General features: G+C 42.6%; 2 protein-coding genes across 2 annotated transcripts in view; both read right to left on the bottom strand.

The window, feature by feature from the left end:
- LOC112240815 (mucin-5B-like) overlaps window positions 1-22,503 on the bottom strand; it is a 102,638-nt gene that overhangs the window by 24,234 nt on the left and 55,901 nt on the right. The window lies entirely within an intron of this gene.
- On the bottom strand, window positions 15,338-22,224 carry LOC121840040 (intestinal mucin-like protein; the record flags this gene model as incomplete). The annotated part of the gene is made up of 6 exons (XM_042301198.1): window positions 15,338-15,706; window positions 15,878-15,998; window positions 16,393-16,432; window positions 16,661-16,789; window positions 17,113-17,153; window positions 21,987-22,224. Coding segments are annotated over 6 exons (750 nt in total), but the record flags the coding sequence as incomplete, so codon positions are not given.

Genomic DNA, 22,503 nt, shown 5'->3' with positions numbered 1-22,503 from the left:
TTATCTAAACTGTGATGAATGGACAGACTCATCAACATTCTACAGAATCTTAGATTGTTGCATTAATCTTTAAAGGGCCAGTCTGTGATATTTACAGCCATTTATGCCACAGACGTGTTTGAGTGGTTACATTTCTCCTGCCCTATCCCTCAGCTTTTATAGCAAACCAAGTGATGTGGCTGCCGTTTAGTTCTTTTTCAAATGAAGGAGTGGGCCTTTTAATGACTCATGGATGATGCGCTGTCCATCTGTTTATGCTGTTTTTTATGGTTTTACCTGGTTTTTAATATATTGCATGACATCAAATTTCATGTATGTTCTGCATATGTTCAAAGATGTTCAAATAAACCTTTAAAACCTGATGGGATTAACTTGTTGGAACTTCAGTGTTATATAACTTCAGTTGTGGTTTACTACTGGTCATGTTTCATGGCCTGTTATTGGAGAAGAGGGATGAACGTTTGTGTTAGTCTTATTATGGACACAGTCTGCTTCACAGCCAGGACTCACCACTGGACCGCAAAGTTGTAGGATCAATCCCAAATAGCACCCTACCTCCTAGCCCCCATAGGGCTCTGGTCAGAAGTAGTGCACTATATAGGGAAAAGGGTGCCATTTGGGACGCATTCATATAGATGTCCTACAGTTGTTCAAGCTCTGGGGTGTGTCTACAGATGAATTGTTTTTGGTTGGAGGAAGCGTATCATCACCAACTCCACCACTCAGTCATTTCTAAGTACTCAGATCTCTAATGAACCATTAAAAGGACATGACCAAATATTGACTTAGCAACTTATTTACAATTCATCATCAGCTTTTGGTGAACACACTACACAGTCACGCAGTAGAAGATGAGGTGTCAAGCTCAGCTCAATTATAATTCACTGAAATATTTCAGCACTATACTTGTACTAACAGGATGGCTGTTGTGTTAGAACACAGTAGTTATATTTCAGACAGAGTAGTGATACTTCAGATAGAACAGAGTAGTGATATTTCAGATAGAACAGAGTAGTGATACTTCAGACAGAACAGTGTAGTGATACTTCAGATAGAGGATAGATACTTCAGATAGAGTATAGTGACACTTCAAGACAGAACAGAGTAGTGATACTTCAGATAGAACAGAGTAATGATACTTCAGACAGAACAGTGTAGAGATACTTCAGATAAAATAGAGTAGTGATACTTAAAATAGAACAAAGTAATGGTACTTCAGGTAGAGCAGTGATACTTTAGATAGGACAGAAGTGATACTTCAGATAGAGTGGTGATACTTCAGATAGAACAAAGTAATGATACTTCAGGTTGAGCAGTGATACTTTAGATAGGACAGATTAGTGATATTTCAGATATAACAGAGTAGTTATACTTCAGATAGAACAGAGTAGTGATACTTAAAATAGAACAGAAGAGAGAATAAAGTAGACGGCACGGGTCAAAATTCTGATTTATGACCCTATGTCCGGATGACGTGCACGTGCCCAAATATGGGTATCTGGCTAGGACATCCTGTTCCTGTTGTCATGTGTTAGAAGGTGTGTTATTTTATATCTATATTGCATCTATTCCTTTGAAGTTGTCGTGATGATTGATGTGTAGGGACCTGGTTGAACTGGGGGGGATGTGTTTGAACATTTCAAAGAGGGTGACCCCACACCCACCCTATTTTATTGCCCTTAGCGTTGTTATCCATGAAGTAGGAATGTCAGGGGGGGTTGTATTTGCGGCAGACGCATTATAAATAAATCCCAAAACAAGACATGCGGCCCCAGAACACTAAACAAGATTTTAAAAATAAACATGGATTTTGCAAAGCAGTGATGACTGTAACAAAGGAAGCAGGACCTTGGCTGAAACATAGAGAAAGGGCCAAGTATAAAGCCACAATATACGATGCGGCAAAAAAGCATTTTCTAAGTGTGTATAGAACCAAAATACCGCCCACAACTGCGCTGAAAGATCAAGTGCTGATGCCTAATGGACGGCAATGGGAGTATCAGTTTGATTACCTGGCCTGTAGAGAGAAACTATACCGTAGCCGAAGGAGAAGAATATACAGACCAGGCTTTAGAAGTGGACTACAGGCTTGAAGACTGGCCGTTTTTTTGCAAGGTTGTATTTCCCGAACTGAGAGTTACCACAAATCGGTATAGCGTGTTCACTGGCTACGAGACCCATTGGGAAGGTGCCCTGACTCCTCAGGAAGAGTATTTCATAGGGTGAAAATACAAAGAAAGAATGGACTTCCATGTGGATGTGTGGAGTTCAATATCAGCAACGAGGAAACCCGCAACCAAAACATTCATGATGGTGGCCTGACTGGGGATTTTAGGTTGCGCATGCTTATTCCTTTTAAAAGTTGAGATCTAATGGAATTGAAAATGTTAGAGTTGTTGGACGCTCTTTTTCTACAGAGTCAACAGCGGCAGAGCATTGTTCATCAAAGGAAGTGCATAATATATACTGTATGAATCCTGAGGATTATGATTCAAAGGAACCTCAAGAAGGTACATCCTCAGAAGGGTCAACCCCCGAAAAAAACTAAGTACGCGGCTGCGTTAACCACGCCCTGATACCCAAAGGACTGGTTCAACAATAAAAGGAGGGCCCTTAAAGCCTCCAGTTCTTAATTTCAGCATATATTACATGGATATTCATACAACATACCAGGACTCCGATACGTCATTGGGGCCAGACTCTAAGGACTCTATGCCTCACAGCCCAACATTCTACTCCCCCCAGGCAAGACCCACGACACCCCCTACATGTACACAGCCTGAGGATGTGTTTGATGTGGTGTTCAGTGCTATTTTTGTGGACCATCAAGGCCTCTGTAGCCACACTTTTAGACGTGGTGATTAGAGAGTATATAAGAGAAAAATGCATCGGTTGTGAGATCAATCACCCCAGCCAGTGCCGTCATCCGTGCCTATACGAGCCCCCAAGATACTACTTCTTCAACCATTTTGAGGAGCTGTGAAAAGACTGTGGTGCTGCAGGTTTATACCTTCGCTGGTCAGAGCCCTGGAGTCTAGGGGTCTTGTGCCTTCTATTCCCAGAGTTTACGGGGTAACTGAGGCTTAACTACAGGAACTGAAGGAGGAGATCTACATCCACGAGAAACTCAAAGAAATACGCAACACCCTTGTCATGTCTTTACTATCATTAAATTGAAGACTTAGTTTTATCAAATATCCTCTGTAATTAGTATTACGCGATCAAACTGATTAATCATGTAACTGGAATTAACTAGAAAGTCGGGGCACCAAGGAAAATATTCAGATTACAAATTTATAATTCCGAATATAACCTTTCAGATATTTTCATATCTGATCCAAAGTCTTCTGATTAATGAATTATTTACTTTACCTCACGTTAGTCTCATCCCAAACGTCGTAAATTGTTGATTATCTGCACGAACCCAGTCTTCACTTTGAGTCATCCATACATCAATTGTCTTAAATCATTCATTTATTACTAACTCAGTAATTCACAGAAATGCATAAACAAACAGTAAATATGGTTACAAGAAATGATAGGAGAATGTGCCCTAGTGGGCTAAACCAGCATGGCGGCTTGGTGGACAAAAGGGTAGTGGGGGTCGACTGAGAAGTCACTACAGAGTTAATAATTATAACAATTGAAATGCTAATCCTTTGCACGTGAACACTCACTCATTTCGGGAACAATTGCAATCAATATATATATTTACGCTCAGTGTGTCGTCTTGATCGCTGTTGAAAAGTTGTTTCTTTTGTAGAATTGTCCGTCTCTCTCCCACGTTCTCTCTGTTGAGGTTAGAGTGGATTGTTCAGAGTGACATTCATTCATTCATTATATGAATGAATGAATGAATGTCACTTCACGTTCAATGATACCGAATTCCTAGCTGCAGACTAGTAATTAATATCAAAGACTTGTTCTTATTCTGTCGGTATCGATAGTCTAAGAGTTTAACCACGTGGTATGGTTAAAATATTCAAATCAAATCAAATGTTATTTGTCACATACACATTGTTAGCAGATGTTAATGCGAGTGTAGCGAAATGCTTGTGCTTCTAGTTCCGACAATGCAGTAATAACCAACGAGTAATCTAGCTAACAATTCCAAAACTACTACCTTATACACATAAGTGTAAAGGGATAAAGAATATGTACATAAAGATATATGAATGAGTGATGGTACAGAGCGGCATAGGCAAGATGCAGTAGATGGTATCGAGTACAGTATATACATATGAGATGAGTATGTAAACAAAGTGGCATAGTTTAAAGTGGCTAGTGATACATGTATTACATAAAGATGCAGTAGATGATATAGAGTACAGTGTATACGTATACATATGAGATAAATAATGTAGGGTATGTAAACATTATATTAAGTAGCATTGTTTAAAGTGGCTAGTGATATATTTTACATCAATTCCCATCAATTCCCATTATTAAAGTGGCTGGAGTTGAGTCAGTGTGTTGGCAGCAGCCACTCAATGTTAGTGGTGGCTGTTTAACAGTCTGATGGCCTTGAGATAGAAGCTGTTTTTCAGTCTCTCGGTCCCAGCTTTGATGCACCTGTACTGACCTCGCCTTCTGGACGATAGCGGGGTGAACAGGCAGTGGCTCGGTGGTTGTTGTCCTTGATGATCTTTATGGCCTTCCTGTGACATCGGGTGGTGTAGGTGTCCTGGAGGGCAGGTAGTTTGCCCCCGGTGATGCGTTGTGCAGACCTCACTACCCTCTGGAGAGCCTTACGGTTGTGGGCGGAACAGTTGCCGTACCAGGCGGTGATACAGCCCGACAGGATGCTCTCGATTGTGTATCTGTAGAAGTTTGCGAGTGCTTTTGGTGACAAGCCGAATTTCTTCAGCCTCCTGAGGTTGAAGAGGCGCTGCTCCGGTCACAACTTGCAGGCTTGTTTTCGAGTTGCTGTGCGTTTTGTTGCCAACCTGTTTTGCTACCTGACAACTTTACGGTTTTCACTTTTTAATTACCGTTCATATATATATATTTTTTTTCCTCAACTTTTTCAACTTTTTCACTCCGGACGCTTTATCTGGACACGATTCGTCAGGACCTCCAACAGCCGAAGCTAAGTAGTAACATTAACATGATGCCTTCTAATTGCAGCCGCTGTACTCGCCTTACGGCGAGGATAGCTGTGCTGCAAGCCCAGCTTCAGACGCAATCGTTAGGCAAGGGTAATTTCAGTGTAGGAAAGGATGAAACAGCGTCTGTGCCACCAGTAAGTACAGATAGTAGTATAAATCCCCTGACACAGTCCCCGCAGCCGGACAACTTTCTCACGGTTTCTGGAAGGAAATGCTGTAGGAACGCTCAACCGGTGTCGCTCATTCAGCCGACAGAAACTTTCAACCGGTTTTCCCCATTAAGCAGCGGGTCGGAGTCAGAGGCCGATTCTTCTCTGGTCTCTACTCCTCCCGTTACGGGGTCTGAGACGCCGAAGCTTCCCACCATTAGCTCTGACAAATTGAAAACTCTAGTCATTGGCGACTCCATTACCCGCAGTATTAGACTTAAAGCGAATCATCCAGCGATCATACACTGTTTACCCGGGGCAGGGCTACCGACGTTAAGGCTAATCTGAAGATGGTGCTGGCTAAAGCTAAAACTGGCGAGTGTAGAGAGTATAGAGATATTGTTATCCACGTCGGCACCAACGATGTTAGGATGAAACAGTCAGAGATCACCAAGCGCAACATAGCTTCTGCGTGCATATCAGCTAGAAAGATGTGTCGGCATCGAGTAATTGTCTCTGGCCCCCTCCCAGTTAGGGGGAGTGATGAGCTCTACAGCAGAGTCTCACAACTCAATCGCTGGTTGAAAACTGTTTTCTGCCCCTCCCAAAAGATAGAATTTGTAGATAATTGGCCCTCTTTCTGGGACTCACCCACAAACAGGACCAAGCCTGACCTGCTGAGGAGTGACGGACTCCATCCTAGCTGGAGGGGTGCTCTCATCTTATCTACCAACATAGACAGGGCTCTAACTCCTCTAGCTCCACAATGAAATAGGGTGCAGGCCAGGCAGCAGGCTGTTAGCCAGCCTGCCAGCATAGTGGAGTCTGCCACTAGCACAGTCAGTGTAGTCAGCTCAGCTATCACCATTGAGACCGTGTCTGTGCCTCGACCTAGGTTGGGCAAAACTAAACATGGCGGTGTTCGCCTTAGCAATCTCACTAGGATAAAGACCACCTCCATTCCTGTCATTACTGAAAGAGATCATGATACCTCACATCTCAAAATAGGGCTACTTAATGTTAGATCCCTTACTTCAAAGGCAATTATAGTCAATGAACTAATCACTGATCATAATCTTGATGTGATTGGCCTGACTGAAACATGGCTTAAGCCTGATGAATTTACTGTTTTAAATGAGGCCTCACCTCCTGGCTACACTAGTGACCATATCCCCCGTGCATCCCGCAAAGGCGGAGGGGTTGCTAACATTTACGATAGCAAATTTCAATTTACAAAAAAAAAAATGACGTTTTCGTCTTTTGAGCTTCTAGTCATGAAATCTATGCAGCCTACTCAATCACTTTTTATAGCTACTGTTTACAGGCCTCCTGGGCCATATACAGCGTTTCTCACTGAGTTCCCTGAATTCCTATCGGACCTTGTAGTCATAGCAGATAATATTCTAATCTTTGGTGACTTTAATATTCACATGGAAAAGTCCACAGACCCACTCCAAAAGGCTTTCGGAGCCATCATCGACTCAGTGGGTTTTGTCCAACATGTCTCTGGACCCACTCACTGTCACAGTCATACGCTGGACCTAGTTTTGTCCCATGGAATAAATGTGGTGGATCTTAATGTTTTTCCTCTTAATCCTGGACTATCGGACCACCATTTTATTACGTTTGCAATCGCCAGAGGACAAAAATCAGTTAACCACCTAACTGAGGATCTCAATTTAACCTTGCGCAATACCCTAGATGCAGTTGCACCCCTAAAAACTCAAAAAAATTCTCATAAGAAACTAGCTCCCTGGTACACAGAAAATACCCGAGCTCTGAAGCAAGCTTCCAGAAAATTGGAACGGAAATGGCGCCACACCAAACTGGAAGTCTTCCGACTAGCTTGGAAGGACGGTACCGTGCAGTACCGAAGAGCCCTTACTGCTGCTCGATCATCCTATTTTTCTAACTTAATTGAGGAAAATAAGAACAATCCGAAATTCCTTTTTGATACTGTCGCAAAGCTAACTAAAAAGCAGCATTCCCCAAGAGAGGATGACTTTCACTTTAGCAGTGATAAATTCATGAACTTCTTTGAGGAAAAGATTATGATTATTAGAAAGCAAATTACGGACTCCTCTTTAAACCTGCGTATTCCTCCAAACCTCAGTTGTCCTGAGTCTGCACAACTCTGCCAGGACCTAGGATCAAGAGAGACGCTCAAGTGTTTTAGTACTATATCTCTTGACACAATGATGAAAATAATCATGGCCTCTAAACCTTCAAGCTGCATACTGGACCCTATTCCAACTAAACTACTGAAAGAGCTGCTTCCTGTGCTTGGCCCTCCTATGTTGAACATAATAAACGGCTCTCTATCCACTGGATGTGTACCAAACTCACTAAAAGTGGCAGTAATAAAGCCTCTCTTGAAAAAGCCAAACCTTGACCCAGAAAATATAAAAAAACTATCGGCCTATATCGAATCTTCCATTCCTCTCAAAAATTTTAGAGAAGGCTGTTGCTCAGCAACTCACTGCCTTCCTGAAGACAAACAATGTATACGAAATGCTTCAGTCTGGTTTTAGACCCCATCATAGCACTGAGACGGCACTTGTGAAGGTGGTAAATTACATTTTAATGGCATCGGACCGAGGCTCTGCATCTGTCCTCGTGCTCCTAGACCTTAGTGCCACTTTTGATACCATCGATCACCACATTCTTTTGGAGAGATTGGAAACCCAAATTGGTCTACACGGACATGTTCTGGCCTGGTTTAGATCTTATCTGTCGGAAAGATATCAGTTTGTCTCTGTGAATGGTTTGTCCTCTGACAAATCAACTGTAAATTTCGGTGTTCCTCAAGGTTCCGTTTTAGGACCACTATTGTTCTCACTATATATTTTACCTCTTGGGGATGTTATTCGAAAACATAATGTAAACTTTCACTGCTATGCGGATGACACACAGCTGTACATTTCAATGAAACATGGTGAAGCCCTCGCTAGAAGCATGTGTTTCAGACATAAGGAAGTGGATGGCTGCAAACGTTCTACTATTAAACTCGGACAAAACAGAGATGCTTGTTCTAGGTCCCAAGAAACAAAGAGATCTTCTGTTGAATCTGACAATTAATCTTAATGGTTGTACAGTCGTCTCAAATAAAACTGTGAAGGACCTCGGCGTTACTCTGGACCCTGATCTCTCTTCTGAAGAACATATCAAGACCATTTCAAGGACATCTTTTTTCCATCTACGTAACATTGCAAAAATCAGAAACTTTCTGTCCAAAAATGATGCAGAAAAATTAATCCATGCTTTTGTCACTTCTAGGTTAGACTACTGCAATGCTCTATTTTCCGGCTACCCGGATAAAGCACTAAATAAACTTCAGTTAGTGCTAAATACGGCTGCTAGAATCCTGACTAGAACCCAAAAATTTGATCATATTACTCCAGTGCTAGCCTCTCTACACTGGCTTCCTGTCAAAGCAAGGGCTGATTTCAAGGTTTTACTGCTAACCTACAAAGCATTACATGGGCTTGCTCCTACCTATCTCTCTGATTTGGTCCTGCCGTACATACCTACACGTACGCTACGGTCACAAGACGCAGGCCTCCTAATTGTCCCTAGAATTTCTAAGCAAACAGCTGGAGGCAGGGCTTTTTCCTATAGAGCTCCATTTTTATGGAACGGTCTGCCTACCCATGTCAGAGACGCAAACTCGGTCTCAACCTTTAAGTCTTTACTGAAGACTCATCTCTTCAGTGGGTCATATGATTGAGTGTAGTCTGGCCCAGGAGTGGGAAGGTGAACGGAAAGGCTCTGGAGCAACGAACCGCCCTTGCTGTCTCTGCCTGGCCGGTTCCCCTCTTTCCACTGTGATTCTCTGCCTCTAACCCTATTACAGGGGCTGGGTCACTGGCTTACTGGGGCTCTCTCATGCCGTCCCTGGAGGGGGTGCGTCACCTGAGTGGGTTGATTCACTGTTGTGGTCATCCTGTCTGGGTTGGAGCCCCCCCCTTGGGTTGTGCTGTGGCGGAGATCTTTGTGGGCTATACTCAGCCTTGTCTCAGGATGGTAAGTTGGTGGTTGAAGATATCCCTCTAGTGGTGTGGGGGCTGTGCTTTGGCAAAGTGGGTGGGGTTATATCCTTCCTGTTTGGCCCTGTCCGGGGGTGTCCTCGGATGGGGCCACAGTGTCTCCTGACCCCTCCTGTCTCAGCCTCCAGTATTTATGCTGCAGTAGTTTATGTGTCGGGTGGCTGGGGTCAGTTCTGTGTGAATCTAAGTGTGCGTTCTCTAATTCTCTCCTTCTCTCTTTCTTTTCTCTCTCTCGGAGGACCTGAGCCCTAGGACCATGCCCCAGGACTACCTGACATGATGACTCCTTGCTGTCCCCAGTCCACCTGGCCATGCTGCTGTTCCAGTTTCAACTGACCTGAGCCCTAGGACCATGCCCCAGGACTACCTGACATGATGACTCCTTGCTGTCCCCAGTCCACCTGGCCATGCTGCTGCTCCAGTTTCAACTTCCACCTGACTGTGCTGCTGCTCCAGTTTCAACTGTTCTGCCTTATTATTATTCGACCATGCTGGTCATTTATGAACATGGTCTCTCTCTCTCACCTTGGTTTACCAAGGCCAAATACCTTTGCAATAGGTTTGTGTATTTTTGGACCTTATCATAGGGGTTCCAGCCTTTTCGGTTCAAAATATCCTTCATGGGCGTATCCAAATCATTTTCCGCTGTTTGTCTGATATTTTCAGGATCCTGCATTTGTTTTTTTAAGTCTATCCAACTCTTGTTGAAACACCAGGTACATTTTATTGGCCATCAAACTCTGTGTTCAACCCCCACATCTGGCAGCAATAAGGCTGGTGATGAAGGGCACGGCTATACTTAGGAAAGGTAGAAGAAAACCGCCAGATTGTTGTATGCTGTCTTTTCTTTTGAAGACTTGCCCTTTTATTGGCAAAGAGTTTAATCGCGGTCTTTTGTCTCTTTAATTTTTCAATTGGGTCAGGGTGAGGGGAATGCGTCCTTTGAGAAGATTCAAAGCAATCTCACATAGGGCTAATATGAGATCTGAAGAACAGTGACCCAAGATGGCCTTCCCTTCTTTAGCTGTATTCCCAACTGGGCTTCTCAAGAGGGGCAGGTTTCTTTTTAAACTCAGAGACATAGCGTTTACTTTTTAGGAATATACGCAGCCGGCCACTCCCATGGGAACAGACCGGTTCGTATCCTCAGGTGTTCTGGAGTATTTGCTTTTAAATCCACGATTAAATAAGAAAATGACGCTTTGGTAGCGTCCTCGTAGCTTTCCATAAAGTAGGATTTCCTTCCGGGTACATCTGCTGAGTTAGAGTATTCATTTGTAGTTTGTTTCTAGGATTTTTGAACAAAACCATGTAATTGGTGTTCAAACTGATGGTGCGGCTATTTTTACCTTGGTGAAAGACATTCTGCACCAAGTAAAGCACGGACAGGTTTCTATGATGAATATATTGGGTAAAAGCTTGTGCAATTTCGAGGACCTGCAAATAGCATGTCGTCCAAAACCAGCAAATTGTTCATCATCAGACAGGGATTCAGGTATTCCTTCAACAAACTTGATTTTTATTTTCTTCAACAATTCATCATACAGAGGTTGATAACACGAATAACACCACACAATATTATCAGGCTTTTGAGATAACACATGTTCAGAATTCTCTAAAATACTTTTTACAAAACAAGTTTCACCACTATTGGAGGGGCCTGCGATTAAGGCCGATTATGGTAGTTGCAACCGGGGTCAAAACTTCTACAGCAGTCATTATATCTTAAGCTTTAAGACACACTGGGGCTTGTAGCATAAGTCAGTAGCCAAAGGGCAATGTGGTCCCGTCAGGCAAAAGCAGTCTCTTGTTATAGACTACCCTGAATCTTTTAGTAAGTGGGGCATTCCTTAGATGGAAGCCCTTTTTATCCCTAACAATTTTTTTTGTAGGAGCTCAAAATCTCCAAGGCACTATTTTGGCCGTTTATGAACCCCTCGACCAAGCGTGTGATTGATTCCAAGTTGACACGCAGGGCATTCTCATAGTTTTTGAGTCAAGCCTTTGGCTTTCAACACCACGTGATTGTCACGTGATGTGATTGCCTCCTGTGAAACACCATGTGATTGCCTCCTGTGGTCCCAAAAGGAAACCTTTTCTGACCATTCTGTGATATGGTCACCATCTTCGAGTTAAACCACCCAGATGGTTGCTAAGTGGGGGGGTTCCAATCACCCTATTTGCTTACATAGACCACAGAGTCTATGTCATGGTAAAGAACCCGTCTCTGAAGCTGCTCCATGAGGGCGTACAGTTCAAGTCGGCCATAGGCCGTGCTAAATGCTGCAAGAAACACATTTACATTACCCGGGGGTAGAACCCACTTCTTGTTACGCCTCCATTGCAGCAGGGCAATGTCTTGACTCAAGAATGAAAAATTAGAAATGTTGTATTGGCCCGAAAAAACAAATTCCCACAATTCTTCGGGGTCTTTAATGATCGGCGTTGTTAGCATATTGCATCTCTGCAAAAGCTTGCCCCAAAGCGAGTTCAAGTACAATTTCGACACATTTATTTTGGTTTTGTTGACCTCTATTCTGTCAGTATGCCTTCTCTGTTGTGATAGTCTTGAATGTACTTGTCTTTGCTCTCTTGATCTGTGACCGATGCAGGATAGCCTGAAGCCATTTGCTTGCATCTCAAGAAGGTATTGATGTACTCTTTAAAGAATCGTATTTGCCTTGAAACTCTTGGTACATTTCCCCAAAAGTATTTTGGGTTAGGACACACATGGCCTGGGGCACAAAGCAAGATTTACAACCATGGTCTCAACCCTGTCAATCTGTGTGCATCATCTCAATGATAAGACCCAAACGCCTTCTCACCCCTATTCAAAGCATGTTGAATAAAAATGTCTTTATCCTGGGCCAAGTACTCCAACCATTGAATGGACCCACTAGAGTATGATTTGAATTGGCGTCGGTAGTTGTCAGGCGAGGGCATAGCTATAGATGCTGTAGGTAGAAAGTGTGTACGATAGGTTTTCATGCATGCCGATGCAATAGTTGTACAACTCCAGGGGTCAATGCCTGCATCTTTGATTACCTCTTCTCTGAATCTGAGGCATCCGTCACGCACTATAACCACATCATTGTCACAGTATGATTCCATCTCTTTATGGAAATCAAAGGTGATATGTCTTACTGTCTCGTACCACATCATGAATCTCTCACGCTGTTTGCGAGACATTTGATCACACCCGTACATTTCGGGGCTGGGATATGATCCGACATAATGTAGATTCTCCTCAGATGTGAAGAAGTGGGGAAACCAGCCTTTCACAGAGTTTTCAAAACGCAAGGCCTCTGGCATTTGAGCCAATCTCATGGGTAAGAAGCTTAAACTGTCAATGTATCTCTGGTTGAATTCGGGGTCTACAAAACACAAGATTTTACTACCTTGAGCTATGACACTGGGTGCAATGCCTTGCTGTATCAAGTGGTTCAGAAGAAGGTAGGAGTCATAGGCTCTAGAATTGTGCGCTATAAACGTGAAGTTTCTGTACTGGGGTTTTCTAAAATGTTTTAGAAACAGCAGTGCACAATTGGGTCCCTCTGCCGACCACTTTTCACCCTTGAAAGTCATGGTAAATACAAAAATAGGCAAATGAACCCCTGATTGCTGATTTGTCTCAAAATCATAGAACACGTATTTCTCTGAATGTTCATCTTCAGCCAAGGGCTGAATATAACACTTGTGTGGCACTTCCTGAACCACTTCAGCGTCTCTGCTTTTCAAAGGCCCTTTACAAATTGGGCAATGTATTATTCCACACACATTAGGTTTAGGGCTGTCTATTTGTACCTTTTTGGGATAGGAGGCAGCATTTTCACTTTTGGATGAATAGCATGCCCATAGTGAACTGCCTCCTACTCTGTCCCAGATGCTAATATATGCATATTATTATTAGTATTGGATAGAAAACACTCTGAAGTTTCTAAAACTGTTTGAATGATGTCCGTGAGTATAACAGAACTCATATGGCAGGCAAAAACCTGAGAACAATCCAACCAGGAAGTGGGACATCTGAGGTTTGTAGTTTTTCAAAACTTGGCCTACCGAATACACATTGAGATATGGATAAAGTTGCACTTCATACGGCTTCCACTAGATGTCAACCGTCTTTAGAAACTTGAATGAGGATTCTGCTATAAAGGAAGGGCTCATGAGACCTCTTTGAGTCAGTGGTCTGGCAGAGATCCTTGGTCTCATGACGCGTGTTCCCGACAGAGTTACCTCTCGTTCCAGTGCATTTCTGAGGACAAAGGAATTCTCCGGTTGGAACATTATTGATGTTTTATGTTAACTTCTTGGTGACAGGGGGCAGTATTTTCAAGTCTGGATGCATGCCCAAATTCAACTGCCTGCTACTCATCCCCAGAAGATAAAATATGCATAGTATTAGTATATTTGGGTAGTAAACACTGAAGTTTCTAAAACTGTTTGAATCACGTCTGTGAGTATTACATAACTTATTTAGCAAGGCGAAACCCAGAGGACAAACCATTCAGATTTGTTTTTTTTGAGGTCACTCTCTTTTCAATACGATTTCATTGGGAATCCAGATTTCTAAGGGACCTTCTTGCAGTTCTTATCGCTTCCACTGGATGTCAACAGTCTTTAGAAACTGGTTGAGGTTATTCCTTTGTGTAATGAAGAAGTACAGCCATCTTGAACGAGGGTCACTTGAAGCGTACTGTTTGAGGCGAGTGACCAGAAAGCTACAGTTTGTTTTCCTCCTGTATAGAACACAGATCATCCCGTCTTCAATTTTATCAATTATTTACGTTGAAAAATACCTAAAGTTGCATTACAAAAGTAGTTTGAAATGTTTTGGCAAAGTTTACAGGTAACTTTTGAGATATTTTGTAGTCACGTTGCGCAAGTTGGAATCAGTGTGTTTCTGGATCAAACGCGCCAAATAAATTGACATTTTAGATATATATCGACGGAATTAATCGAACAAAAGGACCATTTGTGATGTTTATGGGACATATTGGAGTGCCAACAAAATAAGCTTGTCAAAGGTAAGGCATGAATTATATTTTTATTTCTGCGTTTTGTGTTGCGCCTGCAGGGTTCAAATATGCTTTTCTCTCCTTGTTTACTATGGTGCTATCCTCAGATATTAGCATCGTTTGCTTTCGCCGAAAAGCCTTTTGAAATCTGACATGTCGGCTGGATTCACAACAAGTGTAGCTTTAATTTGCTATATTGTATGTGTGATTTCATGAAAGTTGGATTTTTATAGTCATTTATTTGAATTTGGCGCTCTGCATTTTCACTGGCTTTTGGTCAGGTGGGAGGCTACATATTGCAGAGAGGTTAATGAGAGTCACGTCACAACATGCGTTAGAAATGCAAAATTGGCCTCTCGAATGGCACAGCATCACAGTGCTCTGGCATCACTACAGGCCTGAGTTCGATTCCAGAATATTAGCTACATGATGACAAACACATTCATTGAGATAGAATTGGCTAAACAAAATGTGTGGTTCTTGTGACATTTTGACATCAATGAATAAGAATAGGTAATCAGTGTTGCAGATTTCAGTGACTAATCTGTGATCGCTACATATATTTCTGTACTTGTATATGGATAATACCCATTGATTCTTGAAGAATATCACTTATAAATGCCTAATGAGCTGAGTTCAACTGTCGTAGCCCATCACAACCCAAAATATAAGATTGTTTTATTCCATTGTTGGTAAACAACATAATTGTTAACAAAAACTCTATAGCCTCAAAACGTAATTAAAACTATCATTTTGATATCATGGACGGTCAGTTCTTACATCCATGGCCTGTCTATGAACTTGAGAGTGGTTACATTTCTCCAGCCCCATTCTTCAGCTTTTTGCCAAAACACTGGCAGGGTGGACACCTTGTTATTGTTTGAATTGCAGATTGCCCCTTTTAATAGTAACCGTTATGTAATGAATATGTTCTTTATTAAATACTATGTGTACTGTTTCCCTAGTCACACAATGACGCACTTGACAATATGAAATAAAACAAGAAAGATAATGACTTCATGCTTCTTCATCAGTTTAATAGGTTTGCATAATGTCTATGATAGTGTAGAGAGAAAGAACATACAGTTCATGAAAGTAGCCTATATGATAATGAGACAGACCCTATTGGTTCCCTTTAGATAAAACTATTGAATATTCCATGCAGGTAAATAAGAACACTTCAAAAGACTTCATTCTTCAAGGCCTAATCTAAGTGGTTCTTCTTGTCACACTCAGAGTCATGGCAGCCACACTTATCAATGTAAATGTAGGACTGCATGATCTTCTTCCCATCAGGGCAGACCATCTCCACCTTCCTCTCACTGGTAGACATCTCTTGACAGCAGGAGCAGGAGTGCATCAGGGTGTTTTTCTCTGCAGAGTATCTAGCAAACAGGACACACACACAACACTGTTAGAAACAGTACCACATTTATTCTGCCATAGGTCAACTCCCAAATTACAAATTTCTAAAAAGACCCAAATGCATGTTGCGTTTGTTTCTGTGTGCATTTTTCGCGTGTGTGTGTGTGTTCTTATTTAGAGTTTGTACTCACATAGAAGATGTTCCACAGGATCCCCCGCAGGCTGAGATTTCCACCGGCACAGAGGACCTGCAGTTATTCACCTCAAGGTAGGTGGTGGTGTTCTTCACATCACAGTGACTGATTAAAGTGCCTGTGGAGGTAGACAGAGTTAAGGAGGACATTTTAAAGTGGTGAGTTTCCCCTTACTATGTAAAGTGCATAGACTTTTAGCAACTTGAAAAAGTACATCACATCTGTATTCAGTTTCATCTACAGTAACTCAACATTGATTTATTGTGTCATAAGAGGTCAGGCTCATAAGAGGTTATGTTCATAAGAGGTCAGGTTCATAAGAGGTTATGTTCATAAGAGTTTATGTTGATAAGAGGTCAGGTTCATAAGAGGTTATGTTCAAAAGAGGTTATGTTCATAAGAGGTCAGGTTCATAAGAGGTTATGTTTGACGAGTAGATCTGATGTATAAACGAAAAATACAAAACAAATCATGAATATTTAGAAATGAATCATTATATTGTTTTAACTTACAGGTTGTGCAACATCCATTTGCATCAGTTTTCTCAGTTCCCTGTCAAAAAGAATAGTGTACAGCTCAATTTGGATATGACTAGTTACAGTCTATTGAGCTAGAGAACACAGTGTAGATGTTATATTGGAAAACTATGATCATCTATGAATATGTTACTCGGGTGTAAATTCAATATAACCTCCAAGTTACTATCAAATGAAGCAAGCAGTATATTTAGGTATAGTTACTTCAAACAAACACATTCAACCAGTTTCCTCATCTACTTACAGGGACACAGTCCTCTGGACGGAACACTGGGCATTCCAATTTGGATTCCACAACGATGAACTGATTGTTTGTCTTTGTGCATTCATACTTCACACAGCGGTCACTAGGGGGCGACCAAAACTCCCCAAGCTGTCAAGTAGCAAAAAAATAAATGTTGGTGATTTAATACTGTACGTTATAAAAACTTCAATAAATAAGCGTTGATAAATCATTTATAAACCTTTCAGAAATATATACATCATTATTCAAAAATGTAAACAAGCATTACAATTCTTAAGCATTTACATCTTTAACATTTATGATCATTTATGATGCATTTATGAACATTTTTAAGCATTTATATGTTCTCATTAGGGAATCAATATTTAGGTTTATTTCATGCAAAATGTACAAATGATTTATTGTAATAATGCTCTATTCTGCCAGAGTGTCAAAGAAGTGTCACTTCTCACCGTGTATTCAGTATTGTTGTGGACACAAACAGGTTTGGGCACTGAAAGAACACACAATAAAAGGATCAGACAATGGTTGAGACATAACAGTTGTTGAACGGTTAAGTTAGTCACAATTCCTGCACCATGTTACCATCATGACACCTGCACCATGTTACCATCATGACACCTGCACCATGTTACCATCATGACACCTGCACCATGTTACCATCATGACACCTCCACCATGTTACCATCATGACACCTGCACCATGTTACCATCATGACACTTGCTCCATGATACCATCATGACACTTGCACCATGTTACCCATGACATGACCACATCATGACACCATGTTACCATCATGACACCTGCTCCATGATGCCATCATGACACCTGCACCATGTTACCATCATGACACCTGCACCATGTTACCATCATGACACTTGCACCATGATACCAACATGACACCTGCACCATGTTCATGATAATATTTACATTCATCCTGGGCTTAATAATTAGCTCCAGGTTGAAGTTAAAGTCTAAGTACATGATATGTTTGAGTGAGCGCTGTGCCTTTCCACGTTCTTGGAATAGAAATATGAAGTCACTGTTTTATCACTTTACACAGTTTTTAAATTATGGTGCATGATGGTCCAATGACAGGGTCCAATGAAGGGTCCAGTGACAGGGTCCAATAACAGGGTCCAATGACAGGGTCCAATAACAGGGTCCAATGACAGGGTCCAATGACAGGGTCCAATGACAGGGTCCTCTGACAGGGTCCTCTGACAGGGTCCAATGACAGGGTCCTCTGACAGGGTCCAATGACAGGGTCCACTGACAGGGTTCAATAACATGGTCCAATGACAGGGTCCAATGACAGGGTTCAATGACAGGGTAAACAATAACATGGTCCAATGACAGGGTCCAATACATGACATGGTCCAAAGGGTGGTCCAATGACAAATCATAACAGGGTCCAATAATGGTCCAATGACAGGGTCCAATAACAGGGTCCACTGCATTGGTCAGTATAAAGGCTTCATAAACACCAGAAATGTGTCACAAATCTTCTATATGGCTGTCACACCCTGACCTTAGTATTCTTTGTTTTCTTTATTATTTTGGTTAGGTCAGGGTGTGACAAGGGTGATGTGTGTGTTTTTGTCTCATTCCAGGGTGTTTGTACTGTCTAGGGGTTTTTGTAGATTCATGGGGTTGTTTTCATCTAGGTGTTTATGTTGGTCTATGGTTGCCTAGATTGGTTCTGAATTAGAGGCAGGTGTTTATCGTTGTCTCTGATTGGGAACCACATTTAGGCAGCCATCTTCCTGGGTATTTCGTGGGTTATTGTTATATGTTATATTGCACGTTAGCACATTGTTTATATAGCGGTCACGTTCATCTTATTCGTTTTGTTGTTTTTGTTTTAAGTGTTCTTCGTGTTCTTCATTAAATAAAGAAGAATGTATTCTAACCACGCTGCGCTTGGTCTACTCCATGCGACGATCGTGACAGTGGCATAACTGCATGACATAACTCACTGTGTCAAATTAGACAAACCTGTGCTTTACAAATGGTGGCATAAACTTAATAAATGTCTAATGAATAATTAACCTATATTTATTGTAATTTAACCTGGAGTATATCCGATCAGCTAGGAGACTGAATCCTCGTCAGGCAAGGTGGGCCATGTTTTTCACCAGATTTCGTTTCACTATCTCATATAGACCAGGTTCCCTCAACACTAAGGCCGACGCGCTGTCAAGACTCTATGACACTGAGGACAGGTCCATCGATCCTACTCCCATCATTCCGGCAACTAAGCTGGTGGCACCAGTAGTATGGGATGTGGACGCGGACATCGAGCGGGCGCTAAGGGAGGAACCTGCGCCTCCACAGTGTCCGGAGGGTCGTAGGTATGTGCCGCTGGCTGTTCGTGATCAATTGATTCGATGGGCTCATTGTCTACCCTCGTCGGGTCACCCAGGTATTTTTAGGACAGTGCGAGGTCTTGAGAGGAAGTACTGGTGGCCCACTTTGAGGAGGGATGTGCGATTCTATGTTTCCTCCTGTTCGGTGTGCGCCCAGAGTAAGGCTCCTAGACACCTGCCAAGAGGTAAATTACAACCTCTTCCCATTCCACAACGGCCGTGGACCAATCTATTCGGTGGATTTTCTTACTGACCTTCCCCCCTCTCAGGGTAACACAATGATCCTGGTCGTTGTGGATCGGTTCTCTAAGTCCTGCCGTCTTATCCCATTGCCCGGTCTCCCTACGGCCCTACAGACTGCGGAGGCTCTTTTCACCCATGTCTTCCGGCACTACGGGGTGCCCGAGGATATAGTTTCTGATCGGGGCCCCCAGTTTATCTCCCGTGTTTGGAGGGCATTTATGGAACGTCTGGGGGTCTCGGTCAGCCTGACCTCAGGGTATCACCCGGAGAGTAATGGGCAGGTGGAGAGAGTGAACCAGGAGGTGGGTAGGTTTCTGCGGTCGTATTGCCAGGACCGGCCAGGGGAGTGGGCGAGATATATTCCCTGGGCAGAAATAGCCCAGAACTCACTAAGCCACTCCTCTACCAACATGTCACCATTTGAGTGCGTGTTGGGGTACCAGCCAGTCCTGGCACCGTGGCATCAGAGCCAGACTGAGGCTCCTGCGGTGGAGGAGTGGGTGCAGCGCTCTAAGGAGACCTGGAGGGCTGTCCAAGAGTCATTATGCCAAGCGAGTATAAGGCAGAAGAAGAGCGCTGACCATCACCGCAGTGAGGCCCCCGTGTTTGCACCTGGGGACAGGGTCTGGCTCTCGACCCGAAACCTGCCCCTCCGCTTGCCCTACCGGAAGCTGGGTCCGCAGTGTATAGGGCCATTTAAAGTCCTGAGGAGAATAAACGAGGTTTGTTATCGATTATTACTTCCTTCGTATTATCGTATTAACCCCTCGTTTCATGTGTCTCTTCTCAGGCCAGTGGTAGCTGGTCCCATGCAGGAAGGTGAGGTTCCGGAGGTTCCTCCGCCCCCTCCGGACATCGAGGGGTCCCCGGCGTACAAGATACGAGCTATTCTGGACTCGAGACGCCGGGTGAGGGGCTTGCAGTACCTCGTTGACTGGGAGGGGTACGGTCCGGAGGAGAGGTGCTGGGTTCCGGTGAGGGATATTCTAGATCCATCTATGTTGAGTGAGTTCCATCGCCTCCATCCGGATCGCACCAGCGCCTCGGCCCCGGGTCGTCCCCGAGGCCGGCGTCGGCGCGCTGCGGGAGCTGCGCGTCAGGGGGGGGGGTACTGTCAAGAATATTACCGAGGGTGACTCCCCTTCTTGTTCGGGTGGCGCTCGGCGGTCGTCGTCACCGGTCTACTAGCTATCGCCGTTCCGTTGTTCTGTGTTCCTTTGGTTTTGTCTGATTGGTATCACCTGTTTCTTGTTTGGTTGTTAGGGTAGGGTTATATATAGTTTGTTCAGCCCGCTTCTGTTTCGTGCGGGCTTGTTAGTCTGTTTTGTTGTTTGAGTGTTTTTTGTTTGTATTTGGGTTTCACGCTGTCTGTTTATATTTCTGATCATTTGTTTTTTCTACTTTTGGTTCATGTTATGTTTCCGGGACATTAAAGCGTGTTTTTTCCCACATCTTTTGCTCTCTGCGCCTGACTCCACACCTCCTCACTCATTTATCGTAACACAGAACCTCCTGAAGAAAGAGAGGTAAGAACCCATTGGTCCACCAGCTCAGGGACAAGCTACACTAATCACAGTCCCGTGATTATGTCACAGAGTTATGGCACATTTATGAACCCTTTATAAAGCACGTTATAGATGCTTTGTAACACATTTATACACTAATCACAGTCCGGTGTTCAATGTAATTACATTGCTGGACTTTTTGAAACGTTATGTATTTACATTTATTTGAAAATGTACAAATAAAAGGAAATGTATGGTTTAAACAGGTCTTTAATGTGTATTTGTTTTAGCTGTTAGTGATAATTCCCAGATTGTTAATATGTTGATGTTCACATCATTAAGCTTTTATGTGTGTGTTGTGAATGGCCAAAGAGGTCTGACTCTACAGTGAATACAGCATTATATGATATAGAGTCTATATGTGTGTGTAGTGAATGGCCAAAGAGGTCTGACTCTACAGTGAATACAGCATTATATGATATAGAGTCTTATGGATGTATTTATGAATGACAGAAGGTGGCGCTCTTCAAACTAAGTGTTACAATCAATGAATAGGTTATTAACGTTCTGATGACTTATGAAGGTTCTCTCATGATCCACAGGTTACTGGTATTTAACACATTTACATATACATATATACATATATATTTATATATATATTTACATATATTAACATATAAACATATTTAACATATTTACTGTAGGGTGACAGGTATTTAACACAGTCAAAAAAGTCCGAATTATTGGCCATTTCCACAATTTATATTCCTCAAATGTTATTTTAAACCTAACTAACTAACGAAGGCCAAGATGGATGCGTTGGTCCACCAGACGTTCTTGGAACGAGATTAGTTGTAATGTGACTAACGTGACTTCACTTTAGAGAGTAAGCCGTCCTTCAGCACAACGCCCTTTATAAAACACAAGTTTATATTGTATTCAACACAGTGTTTTATGTCACATTTGACATCGGTGATTATGTCACAGAGTTATGGCACATTTATGAACCATTTATAAAGCATGTTATAGATGCTTTGTAAACACATTTATGTAGTGCTTATGAAGGCTTTATGAAGTAGCTAGAATGAAGAGCTGTTTGGTGCTAACATTCCACTCCTTGTCATATGTCAAACATTTAGCACAAACAGACTTGTACCCAGGTTACCTGGTAGCACGTTAAGGTGCCTCTCTATCCTGTCTCTACTCACCACATGTATTTATCTGACAGCAGTCCACCGTCTCGTTGACCAACACCTCCCCGTACTTCTTACAGGTAACAATTTCTTGGGGCGGACATTTCACTGGTTCACACTGGACACTCAGTGTGTCAGCATTACACGTGCACTTCTGGCAGTTACTGTACCAAGTCTCACCAAACTGTGTTGGAACAAAACAAACACTGTTAGCAGAGACTTCAAATGTATTAAGACAAGGACTGGCCACCCGTCAGAGCCTGGTTCCTCTCTTGGTTTATTCCTAGGTTTCTACCTTCTAGGGAGTTTTTCCTAGCCACTGTCTCTCTGCCTCTGCATTTCTTGCTCTTTGAGTTTTAGGCTGGGTATGTGTAAAGGCTTTGTTGCTGCTGATGATGAAAAAAGGGCTTTATCAAATACATTTGATTGATTGATAATAACAATAGGGCTGCAGCCTCTTCAGGGCTGGACAACTTACAAGCCCCAATGAAACTAGTAAACTGATTAAAATAATGGGGCTCTATACAGAACC

The sequence above is a fragment of the Oncorhynchus tshawytscha genome, linkage group LG19 (genome assembly GCF_018296145.1).
Source record: "Oncorhynchus tshawytscha isolate Ot180627B linkage group LG19, Otsh_v2.0, whole genome shotgun sequence".
In the NCBI taxonomy this organism is placed as follows: Eukaryota; Metazoa; Chordata; class Actinopteri; order Salmoniformes; family Salmonidae; genus Oncorhynchus; species Oncorhynchus tshawytscha.
The sequence above is the reverse complement of the archived record's forward strand: the minus strand, read 5'-3'. Positions and strand labels throughout refer to the sequence as shown.